This window comes from Mytilus galloprovincialis, chromosome 13, assembly GCF_965363235.1.
Source record: "Mytilus galloprovincialis chromosome 13, xbMytGall1.hap1.1, whole genome shotgun sequence".
NCBI lineage: Eukaryota > Metazoa > Mollusca > Bivalvia > Mytilida > Mytilidae > Mytilus > Mytilus galloprovincialis.
This window is the reverse complement of record NC_134850.1, coordinates 22825824-22841547: the sequence shown is the minus strand read 5'-3', so window position 1 is coordinate 22841547 and position 15724 is coordinate 22825824. Positions and strand designations below refer to the sequence as shown.

The following is a 15724-nucleotide window of genomic DNA, read 5'->3' as shown; positions in this document are numbered from 1 at the left end:
GTGTACAGAGAAAATTTTAAAAGGAAACGGTCACTTAACTACTTATTTTTTTTCTATAATGATACCCAATCCCCCCCACCCACCCCCTACCTTATAGTGTTAAATATTGAGAGAAAAAAATTCCGAGTGATCGCGTTGAAAAACAAAATGAATTTGTTCGCGAAAAAAATTTCGGACTAAAAAAACAACATATACGCTCCTTAAAGTTAATGCTGACTCCCTAAAAGATGAAGAATTTTGGAATTTTCTGAATAGTTTGTAATCAAATGTACATTGTTTAAGTTATTCCGGGAGCACGGCATCTTGTATGCATGGAAGCATGTCTGTTTAAGGGGTTGGGGATAGGTTCTCACTTAAACAAAAACGGGTGTTTGAATCATTTTGTTTTTAGAAAAAAGATTGTTTCAGGAGGGAAGTGCAAATATGGTAATATATCATAATGGAAAAAAAAGAAAGATTGTCTCTGTATCCAGAAAAACAAGATCAATCAAGCATTCCCCAAAAAGATAAATGGTTGGTTGCATTGAGAATTGTTTTTAAAGTAAAACAAGTTGTTTGCACCGAGAGAAAATAAATCATACCCCACCTAAGATGAGTGATCGGTCCCATAGTACTAGTACTAGTGAAATCAGATGTCCTCTTGGGGAAAAGAGTTGTAATGTCGTTATTCAATGCCAATACTAGTACTGGTATTGGTAAAGCTTATATAATTCCCCAAACTTGCTTAATTAAAAGATGTGCAGGAATTTTGCTCCTATAACTACTTTGCATTAATTATGATTGAGTGTTACAACATCCAACCATTTCATTAAAAATATTACTTCAATTAATAAAAAAATATTTCACCGTGGTGTCATAGTTCAAAAAGACAGTCGTAATTTATTTAATTTGAAAAATAAATGTATATTATTATCAGGCCTGGCATGGGTAAATGGTTCCCAATGGTTTTCTCGTTATAAATCTTATACAACTTGTTAAAACTGTGCATCCCCGCATGTGGAAATTATGAAATACATTCAAGATAACAGCATTCACAGCTAATATATTCTTGGGTCACGGTGTTTAGCAACTATGTGGATGAGAAATTCTAATTTCTACTTTTCTCACATCTTCTTTATCTGTTAGGCATATGTTTGTTATTAATTTCATTTTCTCAATAAGAAAAACAGGATGACTTTAATTTTTGTGGCTGTTTCATGGTGTTTTCAGATGTTCATTTTTATCTCGTCGGTTTAAAAGATCTAAAATGACATCTCAGCGTCATCCACATTTTTCACAGTAACTAACAGAGGGCGCTCTTAGGGTTGTCCAATTCTTCAACTATATCATTGTTTCTTGTATCTGTTGATTTTGTAACGAAGAAGATTTTTAAGAAAAGTTTAAAAATTTCATTATAATTCCTACATTTTTGTTAAATACATATTGTGTGAATCGATTTCGATAAATGATAGATTGTGTCCCCTATAAGGAAGCCCCATGATTGTAAGTGCACATTTTGGATGATTCGTCCCAACAACAATTTTAATTGTTGATCAAAAGAAAATATATGGGACAAAATATTTGATGAATCTTATGTTTATTTCTACAAAAACACAAATGAACCCTGAAAAGGCGTTTGCTTAAAATTGTTTCATCACCTTCAGAAACTTCTGTTTTAGAACTGAATTAACTCCATAATAAACCGAATCAACTCGAATTTGTTTTGTTTCTTTACTGGTTGTCATTCGTTGTCATTAAATTCTTCGAGACTCAAAATCCTAACTCTTTGCGTATATCTTTACGTATCTTACTTGATTCGGTATTGGTCTCAGGTCGGTCTCAGGGCACCATGCTTAGTGTCGCGATAAACCCCATCATAGCTGCCAATCCGATTTAATGTTAGGTGTAATGGAGTAAGGCAGCCTTAAGTTGACCCCCAAGCAAAATATGTAAAAGTGTAAAGGGCACAACAATCACTTTATAGTGAACGGACATTTTATTGTTAACCTATTCGACAAAAAGAAGATATTTTTACTCATACAAGTTTTTCTTAGTATGTCCATAATTGGCATTAATGACAATTTAAGTTTTTTTTTAAATCCGTAAGCATTTCTTTTTTTTCCGCCACTAGATCCTCACACATTTCTCTCATAGCAAGTCTAGCTCCATAAGTTTATCAATGATGATAACGATAAACATACTGCGGTTGATGATCAATTGATCTATCAGATAAACAACTCATCCCACAGTTAAACTGACAATAAAATCAACAACCCATACACTTAAACTCATCGTTCTGTGTCAATACACTGTTAATAGCTGGTATGTAGTAATCAATAGGGTGGATATTTGGAACGGACTTGTCAGCAATGTTATGGCTTTGGGACTCGTGTGTTTATAATCGATTCATTCACGTGGTGATACGATAATCGACACATCAAAAAGTAAAATAACAAAAATACTAGACTCAAAACGGATATTCTCTTATCAAAATGCAAAATCAAAATCCCAAACTCATAACACGAAAGGTAATTCACAGCCCAAGCAGGCTGTGTATTGTGTCTTTCAATTTCTTAACACTTTTAAGTAATGGGCACTATGATACGTATAATATTTGAATGCCGGCAACTACGATCGGAAAGCAGATCATTTGTCGAATCATGTTTCGAAACACCAAATATCTCCATTATAAAAAAAATGATGAAAATAATCACTGCTCAAGTAGAAGTCTAGCTATGGCTTGCTCACTTTTTATGCATAAAATCTGTACATTTTAAGAACTTCAATAACTGTATAAGATACATGTTCGTGGTGAATGATTGTTAGCATGAACAATTTGAAATTCGAAAAATTGCAAACAAGAAATCCAAACGGTTCAAATACAGAAAACTTCAGGAGCCTGTAATTCAGTGGTTGTAGTTTGTTTATGTGTTACATATTTGTTTTTCGTTAATTTTTTTTTACATAAATAAGGCCGTTAGTTTTCTCGTTTGAATTGTTTTACATTGTCTTATCGGGGCCTTTTATAGCTGACTATGCGGTATGGGCTTTGCTTATTGTTGAAGGCCGTACGGTGACCTATAGTTGTTAATGTCTGTGTCATTTTGGTCTTTTGTGGATAGTTGTCTCATTGGCAACCATACCACATCTTCTTTTTTATATTTCTTATCTAAACTCTCGGAAGAAATGTTTAGTGGAAGTACATTTCTAAAAGAGATTTTCCATTAGTTGTACAATCCCTGAAGTGAACTGTATTTTGTGTGCATGCATGTATTTGTATTTCCAAATAGAATAATTATTTACACTAATGGTTCAGAATTTGCTTTTGAATTTTCTACCAGAAGCAATGGCATTAATCAACTCCTAACACATTTATTGACAATCTATAGAGAATCTAAACACATCTATGCATGCTCCATCTACAAAATGCAGTTCTTGTTTTAGTATATGCCATGACTGATGATATAGGGATGTTCATGTGATCTGTCAATAACAGACAAAGAACTTTTTATCTACGCCTATTAATGTTTCTATTTGCAGAGTGAATCTTCCAATAAGAGGGTTTCCGCTGTAAAGACATTGAAAACTGCGGAAATTTACTGTATTCTTTGTTTTTGCTAATGATTTTTTTTATTTCTGATGTTTTTAGAACATTGGAAAAATCAAGGAGGTTATATATATATAATATAACCTCCTGGGAAAAATCAAAGACTGTACAAATAAACAAACTATTATTTTAACCCATATACATGAATTTATTTTACCATGAAGGCATTTGCAATTTTAACAGTACTATATTCTTTCATGATATAGGGCTATACAATAAAAATAAAAAATAGTCTAAATAATTATCAAAAAGAATGGATGACAGAAATTTCACTTAAGTAAATTCAAAAGATGTCTCTATTTCATTTACAATACATACCATACATATACAAGTCATAACTAATTTTGAGATTTTCTTTAATTTTCGTCAATTTAATTTTAATTTTCACAAAGTGCGGACATGTTTCTTTGTATTCTTTCTTATATGTGTTAATATTAAAATCGATCTATCTTCTTTGTCTCAGCTATAAAAACTGCTGAATTTAATAAAATAAAGCCTTATTAAATGTTTGCACTTATTTTTTTCTTTTGAAGGTTAAAATGTCAAGATTAAGAAGACACTTATGTAATTCTTTTCATGTGTTGAACCAATACACATAATCTACCATTATTATTCAACAATTCTTAACACGCGCAAAATAGATTAAAATTGAATGATATTTAATACATGAATTACCTATGGATTATGATGAAAATTATGATAACTGTCAGAATTTCATTAAATATTGGTGTGTCTTAAGGGTCAGCAGAACTGTGAAGGGTTAGGTAAGGTGTTACTCTGAGAATGTGATACCTTCACAAAAATTTGACTAGTGAATCATGCACAAATTTGACCTTTTGTTTAAGAAAAAAATTAAGAATTTTTGAAATTTATTTATTTTAAAAGTAAATATTAATTTTTGAAAAGGTTCTCCCTATTCTGCACCTCAATTATAGACAAGATTATAGGATTAAGAATTATCTCCGCGGTGATTTTACCAGATACACACATTTCAACGGATTATCTATTTAAGAGAGAAAATCAGATTAAAGATGATTAACAAGATAAGTAATAGATTAGGTAAATAATCAGTTTATAAATCGTACTATTTGTGACGAGTTTCTTGATTCTTAAAGTTTTGTTTGTTCAATATCTATATGTACAAATGTATATTAAAATTGATTTTCTAAAGATAATCAGATTAAGTCACAAAAGACATAAAGATTTGTTTCTGAGTGTTACTAAGTACGCCGTGTAATATGATATAAATGTCTTTTGAAAATAAATGATTTGCTTTCAAAAGACAATGATATTTGCCGCTGAACACGGGCTTTTTCTAGCTTCTTAGAATCCTTTTAAAATGAGGAAATTTATTTATATTTTTTTTTTACATTTATCATAGGATCTTTCTCAATTCGCAAATCCTTTCAAAATGACAAAATTTATCCTATTTAATTTCTTTTCTATACACGTATTATTGTCTAATTGCAGCAATACCAAGTTTTTATTAGTATATTGAACCATTATTGTTATACTAAACGATGTACTCATATAAGTCTCTGCAAATTGAACTGTTTGTCCTCATAAGATATCAATCCATTTTTGAAGAGAAAACAATGATCTTGCAACAATTTTTATGTGGGAAGTAATGTTGAAATTATGTAAATATTACTCAAAGCGAGACAGCTTTGTGCAGCTTCACTCTGAATGACATCAACTAATGAGCTAATATGCGGCGGAAAATTATAAGCTCTATATATATATATTACAAAAGAGAGGCAAACTATAAAGATGGGATATTCAAAGGTCGAAAACTAACTGACAGTGCCATGACAAAAGACAAACAACAGCAGACAGTTGCATCAGTAGATTCTGCTCCACATGTGGCACCTGTTTTGTCATTTAGTTAGCATTTAACATAACGTAAAGTTACCAGCAATTTGGAAAAAAAACGATATTTTTAATATCTTTAGTGCTATATTTAGATACAAATTATGTATATAATATATAGTTAAAAGAATGATTTTTAAAAAACAAACACTGTGAATCAATCAAATACAATTTTTCTCCTTTATTTTTTTTTTTTAGAAAAAATGGTCACAGTGACAACCTCCAACATCATTTATTAATGAAGTCATTAAAGGAAAATCTCGCAAAATAATCAAGAATAATTCAAAATCTTACAGAATCATGACTGTATATATATTTTTTTCAATATCTAATTATTTAGGGGAAAAAATGAATCAGTGTTCTGTACTTTATATTTTAATCCTTCGTAATAGATTGAGACGGATTAAAAAAAGGTTTCTTTTCAGGGTTATTATCAAAGACTGATAGTAGTATTTATTGTTACTTCTAAAATCAACATAATGTGTCAATTACTGAAAATATTTGATCAAATATGGACAAGGGGCGAAAATACACGAGTTAATGCAAACAGTTTAAACTAACAAAAAATTCGATAGAAATTTCACACATAAAACTTATGAAAAGTGAACAATACTACCTATTTATGTATTATCTATACATTTCCATTTTGTTTGTACAATGATGACCCAAACCGCGTCAGTGTGGCCACTTGACCACATAAATTGTATACATTACCACTACTTTATAACGGATTGTCCGAAATCCCAAGCTGTCACTGAAGTCACCTATCATAACAAAAATGTCGTTTTTAATGTAACACCTAATTGAAGATATTTTGTTTTGAGAATTAAATGCGAGAAATGCTCCTCTTTTGATGAATCCATTAAAGTGTGTTTTTCTAAGGTCTTAGACCACTATCCTTGGTTCAAGAAAATATTACTTAAACAGTGTCATATTACAATTGGTCTTAGATAAATATTTAAGTGTATACTAAGCCCCATAAAGATCCTTTTCTTTTCGATGCATTATCACCCAGATGCCAAAGTAAAGTAAAATCCATTGAGGAATACTTCTGAACAAATAGAAGAAGTATTGACTCATTGTCCACCTTAAGAAAACTTGTTTTGGCAAGAAATGGCCAAAGGATTTAAGGGTTAATGGGTAAATCGTCCACTAAATCTAAAGAATTTATAATTACGATCTTACAGATACATCGTAATCTACATTTAACGACACATATATGCATTAAAATAAACAATGAAAACGTTAAATGCACAAATTACAGTGTGTCATGCAATCAAAATAAACTCATCACATAAATATTAGGATTGAAATTGTGTACGCCATACTAGATTTTCATCTTTAAAAGACCATGATGCTCGAATAAAAAGGTTAAACTATAGAACGAAGTTGAAGACGTACCATCGAGGACCCAAAATTTCGAAAGGTTTTGCCTAAAAAAGGTAATAGGAGTGAGATATCAAGATTCATGAGAGAGAAAAAAATCCGAAACATTTTACCAATAGAAAAAGCTGTAAATCAAAGTATGACAGAATCAAAATTTTTACACATTTTCCCTGTGTATTTCACAAGAACAAATGAGCTCTATATTTGTGTTTACGACTGCATACCGTCATCATAAAATTTAAACAGATCTGAACATCATATTGACATAGATTATCATTTATATACAGCTGCATACATTATACAAATAGTTAATACCATATGCACATTTTTGAATTTATATTGCCGGATAAAATGAAGACGATAATTCTAGAATATTGAGAGGGGCGCTTGCCTATTACTGTGTTTGATGTATACACGCACAGTTACGTAAGGTAGGAACGGTGAAATTCAATTTGATACCCCTGGTATGGAAAACAAGTGCCACACTCTTTCCGCGTTAGAAACCCACACAACTGTTTGAGAGGTCCGTTTACAGAAGTTCTCTGTTGCAAATGACCAAATTATTATTTTCTTTTCCCTATTGCAAATCTTCATCCCGGGCAATGCACTTGTAAAACCTTCGAATGCAATGATTTATTGTAAATTTGTTCTGCTTCCGAATTTACAAGTCAATTGATTAGCTTTTGTTTGCTTAACGTCCAGTGGAAAATATCGCATGCGTTTAATCAGGACGATTGTTTGCAAACATGTTTTAGCTGTTATCTGCCAATGCGTTTAGAATTGACAACATGATGGCAGACGAAATATTGGATACGTTTATGTACAAGACTTGTGTTCGGAGGATGGTACATTTTAAAAAATCAAGCAACATCATGGATGAGTTGTATAGTTAACCTGTTGTAAGTCAAACTGTTAAACGGTGCCTATATAATTATGTTTGCTACTGATATTGAACAATATCGAAAAATAACAAGCAAAGCCAAACATCAGATAATGCCATTCATTTATCTTTTTGTTTTTTAATTCAACATAATTATGTGCTTCAGGACGTCTGGACACACGCACACACATTATACATTCAAAAAATATGTAACTGCATATATATATAACACTATTTGACAAGGTTCTCTCCTTCAGCATGAAATACAACGCAAAATGTACTTTTCTAAAAATAATAAGATGTGGTATGATTGCCAATAAGACAAATCTACACCAGAGACCAAAGAGCATAACAACTCTTGGTCACCAAACGGCCATCAACAATGAGCAAAACCCATACCGCATAGTAAGCTTGAAAAGGGTGAGTTCTGATTGAAATTTAAATACAAAGAAACATTCACTATTCTATAGATATAAGAAGATGTGGTATGAGTGTCAATGAGACAACTTTCCATCCAAGTCACAATTTGTAAAAGTAAACCATCTTAGGACAAACTACGGCCTTCAACACAGTGAGCCTTGGCTCAGACCGCACTGCATGCTATAAAGGGCCCACAAATTACTCTATGTTTTTTTTTTTAACTTTAGAGAAGAAAAACAGCAAGCTTCGTAAAGTACATCAACACGATGACTAAGTCTTAAGTATGACAAATACATGTCCCTTTGACATCTAGTAATTTCACTTTCTCATATTGAGTTGGCAAGAAAAGCGTATCAAATAGAGATATTCATTGAAAAACTTGTTATCTTTTCTATCATATGAAGCATAAACAATAGTTTGTTGTTATTCATAACTTGATTAAAAGAAATTACTGAAAGGTAATATAAATATAACACGCCATTTGACTCATATCAGCACAGGCTAATATACTTATATCAGCCCTGGCTAATTTATATTTTTACTTATCGACAGGACAACCTACCTATTGTAGTGAAAATCTGATGATACATGTTGTGCTATATGGGGTGTGGATTTTAGTTTGATATTATGTTAATCTTTTTGAGGATGTGAACTCAATAAGTCTCTGTCCGTTTTTACCTTTAAATTTGATAATAACAAAATTCAATTAGTAATTATTAGGTAGAGCAGCAAATCTTGAAACTGTCCCATACATTTGACTAAATGAAAGGTCTAGTCATTATTATATAGTGTTCTTTAGGCATGATTTAGTTTTCTAATTGAAATACTTATAATTATCATACCTCTTCTACCACCTTGTAACTTCCTTATCTTTATTCTTTAATATGTGTTTTGTCTCTTATAAGTTTTATACGTTGAACAAATGAACACAATTCAAGAAGAACTTTTTGATGCGATGGTTTTTATATTATCGTATATAAGTTATCATGTAGTTTTGGGAAAAATGTCGTCTAAAAAAGCAGTCAACTACACTTATTTGGAATCGTCTCATTTTGACTGAATTTATGGACGACATTGTTGTTGGTTACTGAACAGCATGTTGTTTTAATGTATTTCTTTTTTGATTTACTGGCATAAAAATAGCGTGTACAAATGTCTTAGATTAAAAAAACACCCATCGAACATTTCTTGATTGTACAACCATTTTAGCAAACGAAGGCCTGCTCAACGCGCGAATTTCTATCTGGAAGCTAAAAGGCCATACGACTGAACCTTTGCTACCATCAGCATACAACTGAAGTAATGTTTTGTATTATTTGTATATTGAATTTTATTAGTATTCAATTTAATAACATTTTCAAATGGACAGTCGTATGAAAGGAAAGCAACAAGCAGAGCAGACGACAATACATGCAGTCATAGACATAAGAACCGAAGTGTTCAAGTAAATGGTAAGCATGCAATGGACCTTTTTTGTAGCATTTTTTCTTCGAAACTCGAGCTCACAATGTTTAGAATTAATTATCAATATAACAATAAGGGTATTTGATATACAGTAAAACCTGAATGGCTAAACCGAAAACGTGTATAAACCAAACATGAACTTATGCACCGTCATGTCAAAGTGTATGCGTTGTGAACCTGATAAAACCGAACATCGGCCAAAAAAGAACAAAATCTTCCAAGTCGCGAAGAGTTCCGGTATAAACAGGTTTCACTGTAATTGCCAATGGTACAACTATCTACAAGAGATCAGGTTTGTTGTCACGTGCCATCTAATATACATGACTTAAGTTTCAGACAAACAACATATCCAGCTGTTGTCGTATATATCACAGTTTAAGAAATGAATATCATAACATGAAAACATTGATTTCTTGTATCTTTTCGTTTGAGATAATGCATTGGAATAATTTAAAAATCTTATTGATAAATTTTGCATGTCAAAAAAAGTAAAATCACAAAAATACTGAACGCCGAGGAAATTTCAAAAAGGAAAGTTGCTAATCAAACGGCATTATCAAAAACTGAAACATATCAAACGAATGGATAACAACTGTCATAATCCTGACTTGGTAGAGGCAATTTCTTTTATAGAAAATGTTTGAATGAACCTGTGTTTTAAAAGCTATCTAAACCTCTCACTTGTTGGAGAAAACTGCTGTTCAATGAGTATGTAACACACGTGGTAATTATTTGAGGACACAATACGCGCGTTTTTTAATGTCATTGTGTAAGATGAATTCCAAATCTTGAGCAGCAAGTTGAGAGAACCAAGACCTAAACAGATTTGAGCCAATATCGTTCAAGGTCAATATATGTGAGTGTTGGCTGCAGTAAGGCACGTCTTTATTTAATTAGATTTCAAAGCATTTGCCCTTTATACGACTAAAAGTACATGCAAATACAACATGTACTTATATACAAAGGCTTTAAACCCTCCAAACTGCACACACAAAAAACACTTTCATCTGTAAATAAAAAGATATCCCTCACACAGATGATTTGCTTAAAAAAAATGACAATTAGTGGGTCTGATGAGCATTTCTGGATTGATCTTCATCGTGAACTCTTATAGCCCCCCATCCCCCACACCAAAAAAAAAAACCCAAAAAACAAACAAAAACACCTGAAAGCCAAGAATCAATTTACACATGCAGGTTAGAGGAGATTTGTATAAATATGGACATGAATTTATACAATTAGCATATCTGCTATTTTTTATTGTATAAATTAGCTTTCCATGGGTCCATTTGTGCAAAATGATAATACACGAGCATACATATAGAGTATTCATAAACTATATCTTATCGATACTAACCGAGTGAATGTTTTCAATAGAAAACGTACAATACAAACGATTTCATGTCATGCACAAAGATTGAATATTACACTTTATATCAAGACAAATAATTATTAAATATTAAATAACTTTGTATCTTCCTTTTTTAAAATGTCAATATGGTTGTTCTATACATGTGAACAAAAATGATACGTAGAATTAAAATGACAATCACATCAGAGTTACGGTTATTCCAAACACTGTTTTGAAATTTACACTTTGACCAATAATTAATTTCCAATAGCCGAAAATAGATTAGGGAAAGTTACTAAAAGGACAATATTAAAGCAATTACCTGTTACAAACTTTTAGCAATTTATTGAAGAAATCGATCGAATTATGTTAAGTCTTATTTTATTGTTAAATATAGTAAAAAAAGCTTGTACTTGTTGTATTTAATCAAATTCGATGTCAAAACGACAGGTGGTTATAATTGATACAGAATCTGAGGGATGAAAAAAATAAAAATAAAATTCAAAATGTGTGTTTGTGCGTTTAAATGTTTGTGTGTGTATTTTGTCACTTACCGTGTGTTAGTTTTCTTGCTTTAGACTTCGATCTCATGTTTTCTGTCTTTGATGTTCCGACTAGCTATCATATACCACTCATACAAGACAATACACAAATAAGCAAAGATTAACTCTCACCTGACACGCATGCGCTTTGTGTATCAAAAACTGATATTAAAAGGAGAACACTTTCTTTTCTTGTCAATAAAACCAATTAAAGAGAATTAATATTACAATCATGTCCAAAACTTTGATAACGATACGATAGGTTTAAATAGTCTAACGGTATATATCTATATATAGGTAAATAATGAAAAGAAGTGTTTGGATTAACGGGACAGCAATGTTATTTGTAAAATTAGGGATTATCTCTTTTATTTTCTAAAGACTTAAAAGATTAATCAGCCTGCAATGTTAATAAAATACCAATTTTTAGGAGTGCAAATTAATATGCCTGTCATTTAATGTTTTAATTACCCATTAAGATAAAAGGTTTTGAATGAAAATGACCCATTCTTTGATTTGATAAGAAGATGAATGTGTAACTCTTTAATTTTTTAAACAATAATTAGCCTATATTTGCAGCTCAAAACTTGCTACTTTACTGTACGGACAGGCAAGTATTGTTTACCGCCTTAATTTGTATGATGTGTTTTTATACAAGGGTACCAATGGTAATATTGAATGTACAGAAACACATCATTTGTCCTATTGATTGATTGATTGTTGATTGCTTTACGCCGCATCATCACAAAAGGCTATATCGCGATTGAAACAGAGAGCTTGAATTATAAAAACATTGCAGTGCAGAAAAGTGCAAAGCTCCTTGACCAACAAGGAAATAACAAATATTTATAATTAGTGGGATTTTGTTTGTCCTACATACATGTATGTATGCACTATTTGACCAGGGATAACTTTCTTTTTACCGTCTATAGTTAGTGCACTCTGATGCTTAAGAGACTGTTCCATGCAGATCTTCTCAGTTTTGGTGCCCCCTGATGCTAAAGTGACTGTTCCATGCAGATCTTCTCAGTTTTGGTGCCCCCTGATGCTAAAGAGACTGTTCCATGCAGATCTTCTCAGTTATAGTGCCCTCTGATGCTAAATAGATTGTTTCGTGAAGATCTTCTTAGTTTTGTTGTCCTTTATTGCTTAAGCGACTGTTTCAAGCAGATCTTCTCAGTTTTGCTGTCCTCTTATGATAAAGAGAATGTTCCATGAAGATCTTCTCAGTTTTGGTGCCCCCCCCCCCCCCCCCCCCCCTGATGCTAAAGAGACTGTTCCATGCAGATCTTCTCAGTTTTGGCGTCCTCTGATGCTAAAGAGACTTTTCCATACAGATCTTCTCAGTTTTGGTGCCCTCTGATGCTAAAGAGACTGTTCCTTTCAGATCTTCTCAGTTTTGGTGCCCTTTGATGCTTAAGAGACTTCCATTCAGACCTTCTCAGTTTTGGTGCCCTCTGATGCTAAAGAGACTGGTCCATGCAGATCTTCCAGTTTTGGTGCCCTCTGATGCTAAAGAGACTGTTCCATGCAGATCTTCTCAGTTGTGGTGCCCTCTGATGCTTAAGAGACTGTTCCATGCAGATCTTCTCAGTTTTTGTGCCTCTGATGATAAAGAGATTGTTCCTTTCAGATCTTCTCAGTGTTGATGCCCTTTGATGCTAAAAAGACTGTTCCATGCAGATCCTCTCAGTTTTGGTGCCCTCTGGTGCTAATGAGACTGTTCGATGTAGATCTTCTCAGTTTCGGTGCCCTCTGATTCTAAAGAGACTTGTCCATGCAAATTTCTCAGTTTTGGTGCCCTCTGATGCTAAAGAAACTGCCTCATGCAGATTTTCTCAGTTTTGTTGCCGTCTGATGATATAGAGACTGTTCCATACAGATCTTTCCAGTTTTTATGCCCTTTGATGCTAAAGCAGTTGTTCTATTCAAATCTTTCCAGTTTAGATGCCCTCTCATGCTTAGAAGACTGGTCTATTTAGGTCTTTCCTCGTTCTGAAGCTCCCTGATGGTTAAGACAACACATTCAATTGGACAAGGCAGATAAATCTGGAAACAAATGGTTTGCAAACAAAATGACAATAATTACAATAGGTAAGTCCTTTTACTTAAGCTGTCCGGTAAGAAGGTCGTGGTATTTTAGACTGGCACTGGAAAATAAAGGAAAAATCAGATTAAACGTCCTCATTCTGACCTGGCGTGGCTACGTACTTGTACATCCCACACAGCCAAAACGGACTCTCAACTTAAACGAGGGTTTTAGATTCAGTCGGAAGAAGACCACAGTGACCATATTCTTGTTCACATTACATTTGTTTGGGGTTGGGGAGGGGGTAAAAATAAAGAGACCGCGATATTTGATTACAACAGTGTAAATTTCAAGAGTATTGTAAAGAGTAGCTAGCTTTGACATAATATATTTTCTTGTTCAGACAGTACAACTCATATTAAGAAAGTCTGAATGTCTGAGCAAGATATATATATACAGATACGTCCGGTACACGTTAATACGAATCTCCATGTTGGGAGAGTATTGCTGGCAGTGAACTCTTCAACAACCCTTTGTGATGTATTTTTTCAGAGACATAATTCAAAGTTTCGAAGGAAATTGTTCTCTTTAAGTCTTATAGTCAAAATTATAATTTAATCGTATGTGCAGAACTTTTTTGTTTATTGTCCAAAGAAAATAGGAATTATATTTATCACACCAAAAATAAACTTTATAAATATGAAAGCAACACTTTATATAGTTCAAATGTCTAAAGTGCTTCTCTTGATTTATTTTCATCAAAAAGGCTCAAAGCCGAATATTTTAAAGCCAATGATATATTAGAACCCAAACTTCTGATCATGAAGAGCCATATGACAAATTAAAAGCCAAATCAAAGGGTTTCGTGAGGATGAAAATAGAACGCCTCTTGATATACATGTAAACCTTTTCCACCATGGTCTGCTGTTTTTATCGTTCAGATTCACTATTGCGTTTAACAGAAGCCTCTTTTTAAGAGTATTTGAGAGTGTCAGTTAACCTGATCCATAACTTCAACTACGAAGTATCTGATCTCTATTCCGTAACATTTGTTTAATTCCTAAGCCGGCATAAGTAGAAAGAAATGTGAAAAGTTCACATTATTTCTTTTTCTATTTACATAAAGACAGTAAATGTTTAGTTCTATTGTAATCTGAATAAACAAACTTTGCGAAATGAACATCTTTCAATTGAAATGAACAATGACAGACGTTCGATCTTAAGCGCTTCCAATGAGCTGATCAAATACTTGTCTTATTGTCAATATTTGGACACCAGCAAATGTCTTTAAAGTTTATAAATGTCCTAAATGATGTTTTGATACCTCAAAATTCGAGTGTAAGAGATATTTTAATTACACAAATAGTCACTTTCTCACACTTTTGATGGTTTAAATGATCGTTATGGGTGCTAATAATTATGTATACAAAGTTCGATCGAGACGGCATCATAAAAGCAATTAGAGATTCTCCAAACGGAGGCATATTTCACAATCTCGAGGTTGTGTTTGTTTGTACAAATTTATCACGTACTTACAAATGTAAAAACTATATTTTATACAGAATATTTTATGGTAGTGATAAAATTAAGAATAAATAATTAGAAATGCACAAGGTACAATCGTTTTTATATATGTATAAGATTTAGAACTCGTTCCTGAATTTACGTCATCCAAACCATACAGCTTCCAATGTAAAAAGCCACGATATAATTCCCCCCCCCCCCCCCAAGGTATCGATATAATCCCCAGTTAGTTTGGTTATAGCTTCTATACACTACAATGTATCTATTCACTTAGGGAGCTACCATTTGATTCTTAGGTGGAGGGGGTGCATTTTTTAAGCTGTAATCTGTGTCCCTCCTTTTCATTTTTCACTCTATTCGGTCCTGCATTTTTTAATTAGTTTTTCCTGACTCTTACATAAATTGTCATTCTGCCTTGTTTTTCAAAGTTGTTCATCCTGTCTTTTCATTTTTTTTTTATCAACACGATTTCGTCCTAGCCCCTCCCCCTAAAATCAAATGATAGCTCCCTAACCCTTATTTTATACTGATGCGAGGTTTACCGAGGTTTTCGAAAATCGCAGTTATGACTTTAGTTTCGTCACGAAGATTGCATGGTTACGTTACGTCCTTGTGTAGAACAACCGTCAATCAAATATACACTACATTAATTTCGTGCGTCCGAAACGCTTTT

The 15724-nt window shown here is 32.7% G+C and overlaps 1 protein-coding gene across 2 annotated transcripts in view; it reads right to left on the bottom strand.

The window, feature by feature from the left end:
- LOC143057120 (histone-lysine N-methyltransferase MECOM-like) overlaps positions 1-11716 on the bottom strand; it is a 51297-nt gene extending 39581 nt beyond the window's left edge. Inside the window, exon 1 of one of the 2 annotated variants that reach the window (XM_076230364.1) lies at positions 11631-11716. Coding sequence is in view for 1 of the 2 variants with exons in the window: in XM_076230363.1 (XP_076086478.1) it covers positions 11511-11547 (37 nt within the window). In the remaining variant the exon portion in view is untranslated. Of the gene's footprint in view, positions 1-11510 lie in introns of both variants that reach the window. The other variant, XM_076230363.1, reaches the window with a different exon arrangement.
- Between the last annotated feature and the right edge of the window lie 4008 nt (positions 11717-15724).